The sequence below is a fragment of the Gopherus flavomarginatus genome, chromosome 6, assembly GCF_025201925.1.
Source record: "Gopherus flavomarginatus isolate rGopFla2 chromosome 6, rGopFla2.mat.asm, whole genome shotgun sequence".
NCBI classification, from domain to species: domain Eukaryota; kingdom Metazoa; phylum Chordata; order Testudines; family Testudinidae; genus Gopherus; species Gopherus flavomarginatus.
The window spans coordinates 40,454,316-40,470,723 of NC_066622.1; the positions used below are offsets into that span (position 1 = coordinate 40,454,316).

The window sequence follows — 16,408 nt, forward strand, 5'->3', positions numbered from 1 at the left end:
TTTTTACATGTCAGGTCTCATAACTACTTCTTAAGGAAAATAAATGGTATAATACAATACTGAGCTAGGCACCAGAGGTAGTGATTATTACAAACCTGATATATCTCTGATACAGAATCTGTGAGATGGTTTTCTTTTTTAAGAGAAGACAAGTCAAAAGATTTTTTTTATCTGATTCTGTGCCCTACATGTAATATATACAAAAGAGTAGCTGTTCATGTGTTGAATAAAACAAATGATGGGTCACTCTCTCCAAGTGCTCTTCTGTTTGGATTTAATGACTATTTGGCTACAGAATAAGATAAATCCACGTCTGCGGGGAGCTACATGGCACAGGACTTTGGTAAAAGGGGAATGGAACGTTTCCCCTCTATTTGAAATTTACAAATGTATTTTTAAACAGGAAAATGCTTACTACTCTAATCCCTGGAGTGTGGGTTACATTATTCTATAGCAAACTAAAAACTTAAAATAATGCAAACAAATATATATCCTAATGAAACTAGATGTCTGCCAAACCTCAACAATTCAAATGCCTCGTGCATTACCCTCTTCTTTATCAGTACATCGTATACATTTATACCCGATTCTTCAGGGATATGTCTATGTGGAGTCCCACTGGCTTCAGTCTCAGATTCGCCCTCTACTTCCTTGGCAGGAGTAGAAAAGAAGAGTGTGAACTCTTTGCTACAGAGACCTTTTCTGTGTGTATCAGTCTGAAAAACTCCATGCACAAAGCTAGTGGCATGAAAATAAAATAAGAGATGAATAAGCATACTGATTCTGCTATTAGACAGAAAGTGGGGATTTATTTTCTATGTCTGACAATGAGAATAACCGAAAAGGAACAGAATCCTCTCAGAAGTTCCTTCTCTAATCTTCTAACACTAATCTTGTAGTAATAATACTAAAGTAAAAATGGAATAAAGTAAAATGAGCAATGAAATGCAAACATTAATTAACATCATTATTTAACAAGTGCTCAGCAAGCACTGAAATAACACCTCTGCAGGAGAAATGTGGACACCACCAACAGCTTCTGCTGATGAAAGTCCATGGCAAAGCTTCCACTGGATTCAAGGGCTGCAGAATCAGGTCCAAAATATGCATTCTTGGTATGAATAACAGATTTTTAGAAGTACCTAAGAGGGGTATGTGCCAAACTCCCACTGATAGTCAATGGAAATTGAGTAGCTAGTTGGTTCTTTTGAAAATGGACAGGTAAAGGATCTGAAATCCATGGAATGTACATGCGTCCTCTAGAACGCTCATTCCCTTTTACTTCTTCAGAGTTCCACTAGGAAATCTACACATTCAAAGGCTTACAAGAGTACTCCCAAATAGACTATGCCAATTATCAGTGGTACCCTCCAAAGGTCAATACAGGTCTGTCGCATCTTATGCACATTTAACATGTGCGATTTCAGCTTTATGTGGTCAGCAAAAACGAAAACAAAACACAAAAAAAGAGAAAAATAAAATTTTAATGCTGTACCTGTAGTGCGGGGGATTCCGCCCACCATTACACTCAATGTAATTTTGACTATTTGCGATTGTCGCTTTATGTGCTGACTGTGGAACATAACCCCAGTGTAAGATGCGACAGACCTGTATTCCATGACTACTAAATGGGCCAACGTATGGTACTTATTAGAAATGGATCAGGAGCTGCAAATAAAATTCCATTCAAAATGTATGAATTCTCTTTTGGAAAGCCACTTAGCTGTACATTTCTTTCCAAAGTGGTAGAGAGAAAATGAGCCGTACAATCCCCAAGGGTGGTGTTAACGGGAGGCAGTCACATGGCTACAGCATTGTGTACAGCTCTGAAAAATTTACCCCAATGCATATTTCTGTGACTTATCCATGTCCGTTGAATAGAATGAAATACTCCAAACCAGACTGACCTTGCTATTAGTCAGCACATCTTTCTTTCCCTCTGCAGCCCCGTTATGATGGAGCTCAGCATGTGGCTGTTTTTATTTTTCATTTTACAGCATTTAAACCTTAAGGATAAGATTAACCTTCACTTCAGTGCATCTTATCGAGGATTCATGGCACTTGCTGAAATGCCAAGTGTTCTTATGCAAGTCTAAGTCTCATCACAATCAGCACTTTATTTACTTGGATGCCATTCTACAGGAGTTCATTAGACTTGCTTTAACAGGGTGTACTGGAGTCGGGCTAGAGCTAGTCTCTATTCTCAAACCCTCCTTGAGCTTAGGGAAGGATCAGAAAAACAAAACTCAAATCTGCCCAGAGGAGCGTGAAAGTTTATACAGAAAGATAAGATATACAGATACACCAGCAGTCCAGACAAAACGGGGAGGAGACATGACAGTCTTGGAGATCAGTGCTGAAAGTTACTCAAAGAAATACATCTGGAGAAGGCTTTGCAAAAGAAGAAGGAGGATATCTGTGCACAGGATTTAGAGAGCTGCTTCAAGTACAGCACGGGCATAAAGGAGACAAAGGAAGCGGCAAGGAAAAAAGACTGGGAGCAACACAGAGAACCAAAGGAAAAGCTAGTGGAAATGAAAGTAGAAATATACATGGGCACATATAGATATGATTGAAGGATTAGCTGCCACTCTTTTGCTCTTGATCCATCCAGTCTGTCTTCCATCCTCTTTAATCTGTACTCACAAGGTCATAGTAACTTCTTCCTAGCCAAGTCTCCAAGCCTCATCTTCCTTCATTTCTCTGCAGCATATGATTTTTCTCCCACTCATTGGCATCCTGTGGACTCTTGGTTCTCTCCCAGTGTCTCCTATGGCTCTGTCAGCATTTTTGATAGCAGTTCCTCTGCCTCCCCATGTCCCTTTCTGAAGGAATCTCAGTGCTTAAATCCCCTCCTCTTCTCCTTTTTTATAGGTGATCTAATTTATCCCAGGAGCAGCCACTCTGGAGCAGCCCAGAATTGGGAGAGCACAAAGGTGGCTTAAAGCAACCTGACCCCTCTCTCTGTCAGGCTGCAAGTTTTGTTCTGTGCCTCTGAGAGAATCTACACAACCTCACCCCAGGTGACCCTCTGCTCAGGAATGATTACACATAGGGGGGAACAAAGGCTAGAGCAAAAACCTCTGAACTAGGCCAATGACAGTCTGTAACTTTCTAAAACAATACCTCCCCGGGGAGCCACCAAGCAATGTGCTGCAGCCTCCTACAATAACCACACATTAATGACAGCTTTTTATCTTTCGCCAGCATAGCACATCAATGTGAAATGTGTGCTGTGATTGGCCAAGAATCTCTCTCTCTTCACATTCATCATACCAGCATGTCCTGCCTGCACTCAAAGGAGTTCTAACAAAGAAAGAGTAAAACAAACCAATTATAAATAGAAGGTGATCAGTCAAACTTTAGCGCAGGGGCACTCGCATACTTCTCAACCCCTGGACTCTGAAAGGAGGGGCCAGTGACCCTCAAAGTAAGCAGCAAAGAGGGACAGTAATTGAAATGAGGGGCACAAAGAGGGACATCACATTTTTTATTCCACACACTGTTTTATTAAAACCATTTATGTGCAACCATGTAAATAGCCTGGAATTTATTTTAATGAAACTAAACAATGATTCTATGTACTTTATGTAGAAAGTCCTTATTTACAATAAAATAAAAATTCCTTTTACTGTAATGCTCATTGTTGTGTTTTGTGTCAGAAACCCCATCTCTCCTCCTCCAACAGACCTCCCCACTGCTGCCGCCCAGCCTCGTCCTCAGCAGCCTCCATGCACTTTCTCAGCTGCACATTGCCCCAGAAGGAAGCAGGGCAGAGGCACTGCTGCATGCAGCAGAGAAGAAGGTATCCAGCAGTGCTGCCAACAGTGATTGTGTCCAGGTGCCAAAGTGGGATTTTGCCAAGGCAATGAGAGACCTCTGGATAACTGTAAAACCTGGGGCCAGATGTGGGATGTCCCACACCATGCAGGACACTTGAGAGGCGAGGATGAAGAAAAGCTGACAGGCAAGAGGAGAAAAAAGAAAACCAGAAATGTTATCCCTAGTCTAGTGGATTAACCATAGAGCTGGGATCTAGGAAGTCCTGAGTTCTGTCCCCACTTCTGGCTTTAATAAAAGATTGTACTTCTATAGGACTTTGCTCACCTTTCACAACACCACTGAGCATCATACAAACATCATTCAACCCTTCTGCCTCAGTACTGCCATTTGTAAACTGGGTACAATATTGAACTAGGGTGAAATCTAAAGACATACAGCTCATATTATTGTGGATGAGTTCAAGTATCTAGAGGTCTTGTTCACGAGTGATGGCAAGCGGGAGTGTGAGGTCAACTGGCAGATTGGTGTGGCAGCGATTCGGGCACTGTACTGATCTGTGGTGGTGAAGTGGGAACTGAGTTCTCGGATGAAGCTTTCTGTTTATAGGTCATTCTACATCCCATCCTCACCTATGGTTGTGAACTTTGGATAATGACTGAAAGGATGAGATCGCAGGTACAAGCAGCCAAAATGAGGTTTCTCCGCAGGGTGGCTGGGTTTACTCTCCGAGATACAGTGAGGAGCTCGACTATATGGAAGGCCCAGGAGTAGAGCCGTTACTCCTCCAGATCAAGAGGAGCCAGTTGAGGTGGTTTTGGCACCTGATAAGGATGCCCCCTGAGAGGCTTCCGTTGGAACTCTATCAGGCACATCCCACTGGGCAGAGGCCCTGAGGCTGACCCAGCACACGCTGGAGGGATTATATCTCCCGGCTGGCCTGGGAATGCTGGGGAATCCCCCAGGAGGAGATGGAACCTGCTGTGGAAGAAAGAGAAAGGTCTGGTCCTCTCTACTCTCCATGTTGCCGCCACAATCCTCACCAGGAAAAGCGGCATAAAGGAAAAAGAAGAAGGGCCTGAGATTGTTGGCAGAAGATATGGGGGATAGACATGTGCCTGATTTTGCTTACACTTATACTGATGTAAATCAGTTAAATCAATGGAGACACACTAATAAAATAAGTGTAAGCAAGAGGATAATTAGAATTCATGTTATGGTTTGTTGTTTATGTTGGTCCATTAGGTATCTCCAAAGGGGTTTTCTCTCCACATATTAATCTGTTTTTACAACTGATAAGACATAGGGCTAAAACCTAAGTGTGAGTGCTGTAAATTAATATTACCACCCTGTTTCCAAATCAAATGGCACTTGCTCTCACCCCACTGAAATATTTAAGACAGCTTGTTAAAATTTTAAAATGTAAAAACTTTTTTATTTCGTTCTGCCTTGAAGGGAACATGCAACGTTTTCCCCACGTAGTGGAACTTCAGAGGTGACAACAGTGCAACGCAGAGAGCTATCCAGGAATGAGATGGTAGAAAGCTCTTCTGCCCTACTTGCAATATTCCTGTAGATTACACCAGGAAAGCTGATTGTTACAAATATCTGGTCAATACAACACATAAATAAAGGTGGATCAAGCTTTCAAAATGTTACAGAACTGTTGCCAAAAAAGAAAGGACTGTTCAGCATTTGTTGGTTACATCTGCACAGCAGGAACCCCATGCTGAGCTGCTCAAACTGACTGAGAAGATATCCTGGCAATTATTCCAATTAATTTCCTGGATCAACCAGCACAGAAGTTATACTTGGGAAATACTCTTTATAAAAATTTCAGCCTCATCATTACAGCTCAATTGTGACTCTTGTCTTTGCCTGGACTTTTTCAAAAGCTACAAAGCAGATATCAAGATTATTTAATGACATAGGACTTTTTATTTTATGCAATGAAACAAATTATGCTAAGGACAGGTGTGATAAATGAAGGAGGGAGAGTAGCTCCTTTTTATGGACATCCAGCCAGACAATTAGCTATAAAGTCCCTCTTGGTGGCTGTTCTCTGCTTGCTTTACCTTTAAAGGGTTAACAAAGACCCCCCAGGTTAAAAAAAAAAAGGCACCTGACCAAAAGAGCCAATAGGAAGGCTAGAACTTTTTAAAATTGGGAAAGAAGCTTTCCCTTTGTGTCTGTGGTTGTTCTCTGGAGAGCGGAGAGAGACAGAGCAGCAATGCTGTAAGCAGCTTTAAGCCAGGTATGGTCATAAATCATCAGATCATACCTAGAACTACTTATCTGGAACTCCCGAATGTGTAAATAGATCAGGAATGTTTATAAAGACATGATTAGAGTTATTTCTGTTTAGTTCTTATGGCTAATGGACTCCTCTGTGCTAACTCCAGATGCTTTTGTTTGCTTGAAACCTTTATGCTGAACCCCCAAGAAAGCTATTTTGGGTGCTTAATTTTTGGAATTGGTCTTTTAAAAGCTAGCAAAAGCCTAAGTTCCAGATGTATTTTCTTTCTTTTTTGTTTTTAATAAAATTTACCTTTTTTTAAGAATTGATTTTTGGTGACCTAAGAGGTTTGTGCATGTTGTTTGATTAGCTGGTAGCAACAGCAATTTCCTGTGTTTTCTTTCTCAGCTCTTCCCAGAGGGGGAAGTGAAAGGGCTTGAGGGTACCCCACAGGGAGGAATTCCCAAGTGCTCCTTCCTGGTCCAAGGTTTTTTGGTTTTTTTTGCATTTAGGTGGTGGCAGCGTTTACCAAGCCAAAGTTAGAGAAAAGCTGTAACCTTGGGAGTGTTATACAAGCCTGGAGTGGTCAGTAGTAATTTTTAAAATCCTTGTGGGCCCCCACCTTCTGCACTCAAAGTGCCAGAGTAGGGATTCAGCCCTGACAACACGTATGTTTTGAATGTGACTGTGGTGCCTAATGCTGATTGTAAAGTTAAGTGGGGACACTGCTAGTCACTCCTACCTGCTTGTGTCATTCCTGAGTCTGTTAATTTCAAGAGAGTGAGCAAAACTCTAGTAGATGCCTGGACACATTTCTGTGTAATTGTAAGTATCAAATTTTATGACGTACAATGCCACCCACATGTTTAAGGCATTGCAAAGATCTTTAAAACCCATTCTACAGTAATTCATGTTACTTGTACCGTACTACTACTCACTTGCATGGGATACCAAAGGAGAAAAAACATTTACAGGAGGGGAACAATCTAGCACAAATTATTAAATATTACTTTTCAACTTGTCCTTTGAAAAAGGCAATGGCCCATTCTTTTCCTAAAGAACTAAGACAGCCTCAGTGTGATCTACTAATAGGGGAATTGTTTGCTTTGGACAGCACTTAAACAAAGCAGCACACCTTGCAGAATACATACATACAGTTCTTAGGTTCTCAGAAACAAAGTACAGAAAAACTCAGCAATTTTAGAAGCTTTAGTGCTTTGGTTAGATGCAGGTGTTAGAAAGAACATGATCAGGCTGCATTACAAGAGTAGGGACTATCTCTTCATATGTGTTTGTGCAGCACCAAGCAGAATGGGACCCTATCTCAGTTGAGGTCTCTAGGCATTACTGTAATACAAAATAATACTAATCCTACATGGAACTGATCCAGTGCCCACTGATGTCAATGGAAACACTCCCATTGCCTTAATTGTCATTTGGATCAATCCGTGACTGAGCTATTGACCAGCCAAATCTTGTTTTGGCAAGGGTTAAGGTAAGGTTTGTGATTCCCAGATCTTTCAAGGATTGCTTTAAAATTTCCTATGTGCACACAAACTGCTTCTGAAGAACATTCCCTTCGTCAGGATGTGTAAAGATCTGTTTAGAGAAGACGGGAGATATATACAGTCTTAGTACTTTCAGTTCACAGCAGGAACTGACACCCAAGAATACTATTGTGAGATAGGTGGAAAGCCATATAATTTAGGTGTGCCCATCATACTTTATCAATACAAAAAACATTAGCCAGTTGTTTCTAAAATTCTCAGTTTTATCACTATTTTGTTCTTCTGCTCTCTCTACATGTGTTTGAATTATTACTGAGTAATTATATGATCACAAGCACTTTACCATGCTTGCAAATGAAAATAAAACAATTCTATTAAAATATGGCATCATGTAAATTAACTTTTTTTGTCCAAAACTTACATTTTTTGCCAAGATCAAAGGCACAACTTTCCCCACACTTCACCATGGCAACCACCCAGGCACTGTGAATTCCAATCAGAGATTACAAATAATTAAGCTACAAGCCGGTCATGGATTCTGATTTTACGTGACCTCCGCGACTTCAGTCACGGGTAGTGGGGCTCCAGCTTCTGTGATTTATTGTTTATTGCCCGCATCCTGTCCATGACTTTTACTAAAAATACCCAGGACAAAATCTTAGCCTTACAAATAATGAATAGTAAAGTGAATATTTTTGAACTACACCTGGACTGAAATATTATTGCATGAAGTATTTGTGACATAGTTTGAATAAATAAGAAAGGAGAACAACTCAAAGTCTGTGAATCATTCACAATCAGAAAAAGGAGCTAAATTTGCTGATTTATTAACTATCAATAGATTGTTCTAATCTAGCTAAGAGTTCAAGATGCTAACAATACCTGGAAATGGCATTTCTATGTATTATAGGCAGGTCTTGTAACACCACCTATTATTTAGGTTGCACATAACTTCCCATTATAAGACCCTGCTTATACCTTTGCCAGACTTTAACCATTTGGACTGAATTTTCTCACTGTCTGACTCAGGCTAAGATTTTCTGGAAGGTTTCAGTCAAAACAGTGTGTCAGAAATGTGCCTTTTGCCATCTTTGTGAAAATCCACTCCAATTTAGGCAAATTATAAGATGTTGAAAAACTGAAGTTCACACATGCTCAATAGAGACTTCTTAGAGTTTAATAGCTAAAAATTGCTGAAAATTCTGTCTTCACTCAGCAACCTCCATCCTGTCACAGCTCCTACATGTTACTGAGGGAGGGCAAGGGATGGATTGGAACAGGAAGCCTGGTAAGACTGGAACTTGAGGGGAGGGAGAGAGGGACTGTGAGTTGGGGACTTGGGAGTCAGGGTAGCAGAGGCTGCAACTCTAGCTGATGGTGGGTGTAATGAAGAAGAGGCTGGGACTGGCTAGACAAAGTGACTGGGACTACGAAACAGTATGGATAGGAAACAGAGATAGGAGGAGGTGGAAGAGAGAGAGCTGATCAGGAGCCAGGGTGTGTGTGGGGTTGGTGGGAGAACTGGGATTGGCTGGGCAAAGAGACTGCAAGGGGGATCCTGGCACTTGGAGCAGGGGCAGGGATAGGAGGAAGACTAAGAATGAATAGGAGCCTGGGACATAGAGACAGTAAGGGGGGAAGGGAGAGGGGTAAAACGAATGACTTGAGGGAAAGACCAGAGAGGAAGGGAGAGACAGATCAGATAAAGAGCAAAGAGAAAAGCACTGGGACTGGCTAGACAAGGAGACTGGGAGTAGTGGTGGGAGAGACTGGAACTTGGATAGGGAACCCTGAGGAGGAAACTAGGACTAAATGGGCAAGCAGATTGGGATGAGAAGCCTGAGGAGTGGAGACTGGAACTGGGTAAGCCAGGAGAAAGGGACTGGCATGAGGAGCCAGGGATGGGTAAGAGGAAGGACTGGGACAAGTTGGATGGGATGGAGTGAAAGGGATTAAGCTTGAGGGTAATGGGTAGAAGACTCTGTGCCCACTACATCACACTCCTCACCAGAGGCTGAAATGGAAGCCAAGAGTGCTGAATCTCACCACACCTCTGCTGTTGGCAAATCTCTGTGAAACCCACTAGCAAAGTGTCCCATCCTATCTAGTGCTGGTCCACATAAAGAAGTCAATCCACTATCAGTTACTCCATTAGTTCAAGGGGGCAGAGGTCTTGTGGTGGATCTAAAGGTTGCACCCCTCCTGATGAACCATGTTGGAGACAACATGATGGAATTTCTGCTTTTTCAGTTTGCTTTTTTAAAAAACCTAGGAAATTACATATAAAACCACTATATTAAAAGAACATCAAGGTTGCAAAGTCAAGTACCCAAAAGTTAGGAAATGTCAGAATTAAGATTGCCTGTGAAACCTTAATTCAGTCCCCTTGTACATATGCTTTATGCTACTGTTGTACATTACATTATCCTATACTAGTTATTCCACAGAACCCTGCCTCTTTCAGTGCACAGGATCGTCCTTCTCTGGGAATGAACACAGCCTATATAGTGAAGGGGCAGGAGTTGGAAGGTGAATGAGGAGGGGGATTTCAGCAAAAGACATGATGGCCTTATGATCAAGACAATTGAATGCTGTCCTGGGAAACTGAATTCTACCCCTGCCTCTGCCCGAGTGTTCCCGTGTGATACTAGGCAAGTCACGTAAACCCAGCTTTTCACACATGGCCACTAATTGTGTATTTCTTATTTTTGGGGTGACAACTTGAAACCTTGGGGTCTGCTTTGCAGGAGTACTAAGCGCTCACAGCTGCACCTGTAGTGAATGGGAGCTGTGCTCTGAACACATAAAGTGCTAAATAATGCTGAGTACTCAGAAGAATCAGATCACAGACACCTCAAATTGGGCACCCAAAATCAGTGAAATACTTCTGACTGTAATCTCTTGGTGCCTCTGTTCCCCATTTGTTACATGGGGATAATAACACCCATTCATCTCACAGGGATGTTGGGAAGATAAATTCATTAGTATTTGCAAAAGACTCAGATACTATTAGGGATTAGTGCTATAGAAAAGCCCAGAACAAAAATAATAATTCTGCCTTCAGAAGCAGGGTTTGAATGCAGTAAATAAGGTTTGGGCAGCATATTGAACTACGAGGATAAAACAAAATGTTGAATAGTTGCTCATTATTTGAGCACTGCCCATTCTGTGCATTGAATGAGGCAGAGCTCCTTGGGAAAAAACAGTATATGATCAAGGTATTAAATATTATCATACTGCATACACACCCCCATTAAGGTTGCATGAGAAACCTTAATTCTGCCATTTCCTAACTTCTGAGTGATTGATTTTACAACCTTAACAATGTTCTTTAAATGGGGTTAAAACAGCCCTGGGAAAGGGCTGTCCCAGGGAGCAAGAAACAAGGCCGATTGGAGAAGCAGCCAGAGGTGAGGCCAGTCAGCCCAGCTGGCCCTATAAAAGGCTGTGAGCCAGGAATTTCAAACAGTCCCTCTCTAGCTGTTGATAGAGATGGGCCTGGATGCTTGGGAGCACAGCAGGGTGCCTACAGTGGAGCAGGGTTGGGGAAAGGCCAGAGAAGCTGGGGAGCTCTGTCCTGGAAAACCCTCAGGCTGCAGGCCTGGCTAAAGGCTGGAAAAGGTACTGGGGTTGCAGAGATGCAGCCCAAGGTAGGCAAAGGCAGCAGGTCTAAACCCCCCCCCCCCGGCCCCTTACCAATGATGAGTGGCCTTTACAGACTGCAGTCTGCCCCAGTGAACAGGGGCTAGATGGTGACTGGCAGTAGCCACTGAGGCAAGATAGGGGATATAGAGCGTTGGGGGTTTCTCTGGGTGGGGAGACCCAGAGAGTGGGGGTACTGCCGGGGGCAGCACCCAAGGTAAAGGGGCACTAGGCTCCAGGAGGGACACGGGGGCCAGCGATAGGTGAGAGACACCGGCCTGCAGAGGGTGCTCCTTCGGCTAGAGGGCTAATTCCTGAGATGACCAGCAGGAGGTGCCACGCCAATGAGTCGCCACATTGCTACAGTTATAATACAGCTAAACCCTAACACACAGGAAATTCATCTGCCTGATTTAAGGTCTCATTACAATTCAAAACTCAGCCCACCATCACTGAGAAGCTGGCTTAACCTTTTGAAGAAACCTACCCTCTGTTTATTGCTCTCAACTGAAACCAGGCCGAGCTTTGGGTTTCAAGGCAAAACCAGATGAAGAGCTCATGTAAATCAAAACAAAAGACTGTTTTCACACGGCCTCCTGTGAACTGGACAGAAACCAGTGAGTTTGGCACAGCATAATGTACTCCTCCAAGACATGCACAAAGGCCTAGTTCTGAGAGGCGCTGAATGCCCATGGGTACTCAGCACCTCAGGATCAGGCCCAAACTTGCTAATGACTTTTCATAGGATTTTGGGGATTAGTAACAATGCAACTCCTGCCACTATTTGCACCCTGAAAGAAACAGGAAAAGCCTTTTCTTGACTTTGTGAGGTGGGTTTTTTTTGTTTTTTTCCTCTTTTACCAAGAGCAGCTCCTTTTCTTTCCCCTTGACAAAAAAGGTTTTTTCTCACTAGGCTTGACTTGCAAATGCTGAGGATGTGCCATCTCCTCCAGAGAATGACAGGCTAACAACCAGGCCTTCTTTGGCTCAGGTCTGGGTTGTTACTCAGCCAAAAAAGGAAACTATTGAGGTGGAATCAACCTCAGTACCATGGGACTTGTCTGCACAGCTCTCTTCCCAGGGCCTTTGAAGATCTAGTTTCAGACCATGAGGACAGACAGAAGCAGTGGAAATGGTACCCATAGGCTCCCTTGACTCTCCGATATGTTTGCCAGAAGATTTCCCGGGATTTGCTGGGACTGAGCAAGCAAACTGAATCCCTTCTCAGTTTCTGAATCTCACCTGCTCCATCCTCCCAGGCTGACCCAGTGTGTCCCATGGGCCTTTCCTAACATGGCTGAGGTGACCCCCACCTCTATCACTGCCTGAACCTTTACCAGCATGAGCATCCAACTGGATGAAGAGCAAATGCCAGAAACCCCATATTTCTTACATCTCTGAGGTAGTGACAAGTCCTCTCTGGAGCGCCTTGACTGGGATACCTAACCCTTTGAAAGAAACACCTATGCTTCAAAGTAAACTTGCTCTGAACACTGGCCACCAACACCAAACAAGGAGTTAGGCTTTCAGACTTCTGCCTGCCATCTTTCATAGCCCAATGCTGGAGTTTAATGGGGATCAGGTCCCTGAATTTGGACTCAGTCAATGCCCATTCTGATGATGTGTAAAACATATTGTGGCATTACCAAGGCCATGGTTCACAAGGTACTTCAAAATGGTGAGAATATAAAGCCCTCCTCAAGCTCCTAGACTCTCCCAGTGATGCAGCTCTAACCTCCTTGGTCAAAGTTACAGTGAGAAGGCTACAAATGCAGGTGAAATCTCAAAATCAATACCAGGGATGGTCTCCCTTGGCCTAGCAGAAAAGGGGCAAAAGATCAGAGCTCCAAGATTCAGAATCATTTCTCCACTGCTTGGCCTGCTACATCTCCAGCAGTATCACACCCTCTTGGCTATGTGAGCATAGGTAAGCAGCAATCAGTTACTAGCTCACAAGTCAAGATGTAAACTCGAACAGTCCTTTGAAGTCTAATGCCACATCACAGCGTGGATCACCACCAACAGGGATTGAACCTGAGACCTGTGGTTCTAAAAGCAAAAGCCTTTACTGCCTGAGCAAAGAGACCTCTCTCTACCAGCCATGCCTGCAGCAGGCTCATAACCTCTCTTTGTGTCCCACCCATCACCAGGGGGGAACATGGTGCTATACTGAGTTACACAAAGCAGATCTCCCCCACCGCTGCCACCACCTTCACTATCAGAGGTAGAGAGTCTGTACCTGACAGAATGGTAGGCAGACACAGGGTTTGTGCTCAGTGCTGGGAGAGGTTAACTTCATCACTCTGTGAGTCAGAGCTGCTACTGGAATGTTTCCTTCCCATTCCGCTGCAGGGTAGTTCCCTCTATCACCAGTATGGTTAAATGGAGTTACTCCTGGGCTCTGAAGCAGGAGATCTGAGAATGGCCAAGGCCGTATTTGTCATTCTCAAACCCACTGAAGATTCCTATCCATTTCCAGCCTCAAAGCCATATGCTATCTAACAAAGATCCAAGCTTCTGATATGGATGTCATGAAAAACTTAAGTGACTTTACACTAAGGGTGCTTCTTTGCAAAACCAAAAGCAAAGCCTTCCCCAGCACTCCCAATGATCCAAAGCTCAAATACTCCATAGGATTCTTGTATATTTTTGTTACACCCATTCAAAGCCAAGTCCAACTTGAGCCCTTGTTACTAACATCCGCTGATTTTGATGCAGCTATGTTCTGCTCTTCAATATATAGCAACTTGTGTACCCTTTATAAATATTAGCTTAAATATTTTTAGCTTAAGTATCTTAGACCCATAACAATAACTTGAGAAATATACAGTATTATGCAAATGTGAATCTCTATAACTGTAACTTTTCAAGCCAGATAATTTTTTTCTTTCATAAATCTTGTTAGTATAGAGAACAACAAAAACAGTGTGGTAAGGAGATCTACTTATCAAAGGATAGATTTCTTAAGGATGACCATTGGAGCATCTGCCTATGAGTTGAAAATTGTACTTATCTCTGTTTTCTTTCTCTCCCACATCTATACATTTGTCTACTTCCCATTGCATGCTGCTCTGCAAATGTGTAACACCCTAATTCCTTCTCTTGGAAAATCACATGTGCTGAACACAGCTTCACATAAAGCTTGATCCTGCACCATTAAAGTTAATGGGAGTTTTCGCATTGACTTGAATGGGCACAGAATTAAACACCAAAGGGGGGAGGGGGACACACAGAAAACCTGCTTATTACCTTCTTACTGAAAAAGGTCTTGAATCTTATTCGTTATTTAAAAAGAGAGGATTGGATTGTTTAGGAGATGGTATCTGGATAAGGAATCTCTATCTTCTAAAGTTCTACTTTGAATCCAGCCTGAGTCAGTATGGACCTAACTTTCCATCTGATAGCTATTCTGCATGAGTTGGAAATGCACACGGCAAGAAAGCAGTATCATTGTGAATATTATTTGACACTCGTGTTGACAGTCTATATCAGGACTGGATGATTATAGACTGAATAACTCACATTCCAAGAGGTGGCTTCTCCAGAGCACAATGAAGCATTTGGATGAGCCAAAGTATATTTATTATTTGTATTGCAACTGCAACTAGGCGCTGCTGACATGGACCAGGACTTCACTGTGCTAGGTGTTGTGCAAACACAGAACAAAAAGCCAGTGATTTACCCCTGCTGTAGCTGTTCAGTGCAGGACTACACCCCTCTAAGCAATCTAGACAACTCCTTTTACAAGTACAAGGTAGTCAGTACTTACAAAGCAAATCAGTACTGTGTAAACAAGACCTCTGGTTACGTTCAATTACATTTCTGGTATGAGTCACAAGTCACCTATCTGTACAAGTTCACTAGATTTTTAATGGATTAACTACTTAATAACTATTCTCTTTGCAAACTGCACTGCGGTTTTGTATATATAGATCACTAGGTCATTCTATATCCATGTAATTAAATGCCTGAGACACAAAGCACATAATGGAACTGTAATCATCTGGTCATTCTAAATCTAATCACTCAGTCCAGCCATTAGATAATAACCACAATTCTTCATTTTTTTTAAACAAATATATTCCAAAATTTGTTGGTTGGTTTATTTTTTACTCAGTTCCTGATCATGTCTGCTAAATTCTGAAACTATAGAAGCCACAAATCTGTTTTAGGGCCTTTTATACTGATACAACGAAACTTGCCAAATTGCATTGATAATTGAGTAACCCATTGTGCATTGCTGAACTTTGAAATTAATGAGCAAGCAAATAAGCACAATGGAAAAACAAGGCTAATGCATCACAAATCATACTTTACTCATTTACTATGATAACTGTACAACAATTTACTTTTAATTATCCTACACTACTAGTAAATGTATCATAATGCTGTTTGTAAAAATAATGAAGCCAAGACTTCTCCTCACTACTCTACTACAAAATCTTTCCTGAGAAGTGGGGAGGCAGCTGTATTTTGACATAAGGTATCAAATAGGTGGATAAGTGAGATTCTAGCAGAAAAGACTACTCATCTTTTCTTAAATAAACTCTTGTGAGCATGGAGAAATACTCAAGCACTGTGGCAAGGAGATCTAATTATCAAAGGATAGTTTTGAAGGATGGCCACTGTGTCCCTGGTCAGGGTGTCCATCAGATGAACCATACTTTCACATCTTGGCTGGTATTATTTCCCCTAACCAACCACTGACTAGCCTTCTGTATGTACCATCTTCCTGTATGTATGCTCCAAGCCTCCTCTCTCAGCCTGCAACGCTTCTCATTTTCACATTCCACCTGCCCTAACAATAAGTAGGGAGCAGGTGTATGTACTGATGTGACTGTGGTACTTCAAGTCCAGTACTCATATACAGCAATTGACATGAACCTCTACAACAAATACCATACACTTAGACAATAGCCCCTGCCATGGAAAGCTCAGATAATTCACCATGGTGTGGCTAATTGAGCCCACGCTAAAGAAAATGGCACACGCTGACATGCAAGTAAATTATGTCAATGCAGAGCTCTCCCTTGGGAGCTGGTCCTAATACATGGCCTAATAGGTATTTCCCATGTCTAAGTGCTGTGATTAAGACTCCATACATGGAACAGCTTCAGAATAAGGTCCAGTCTGAAGATTACTGCAATTAGAACATGCCATTAAAATACTTAGTAATGTTAAATAGTGACATTGTTTTTAAAACGATGGTCTCAATCTTTGCAAGTCCTAATGTACACTGTAT

At 42.3% G+C, this 16,408-nt stretch overlaps 1 protein-coding gene across 1 annotated transcript in view; it reads right to left on the reverse strand.

Annotated features, from left to right (window-relative positions):
* Window positions 1-16,408, reverse strand: part of SLC6A11 (solute carrier family 6 member 11) — a 192,470-nt gene that overhangs the window by 166,894 nt on the left and 9,168 nt on the right. The window contains exon 6 of the mRNA XM_050959162.1: window positions 549-738. Coding sequence (XP_050815119.1) covers window positions 549-738 — 190 coding nt within the window. The remainder of the gene's footprint in view (window positions 1-548; window positions 739-16,408) is intronic.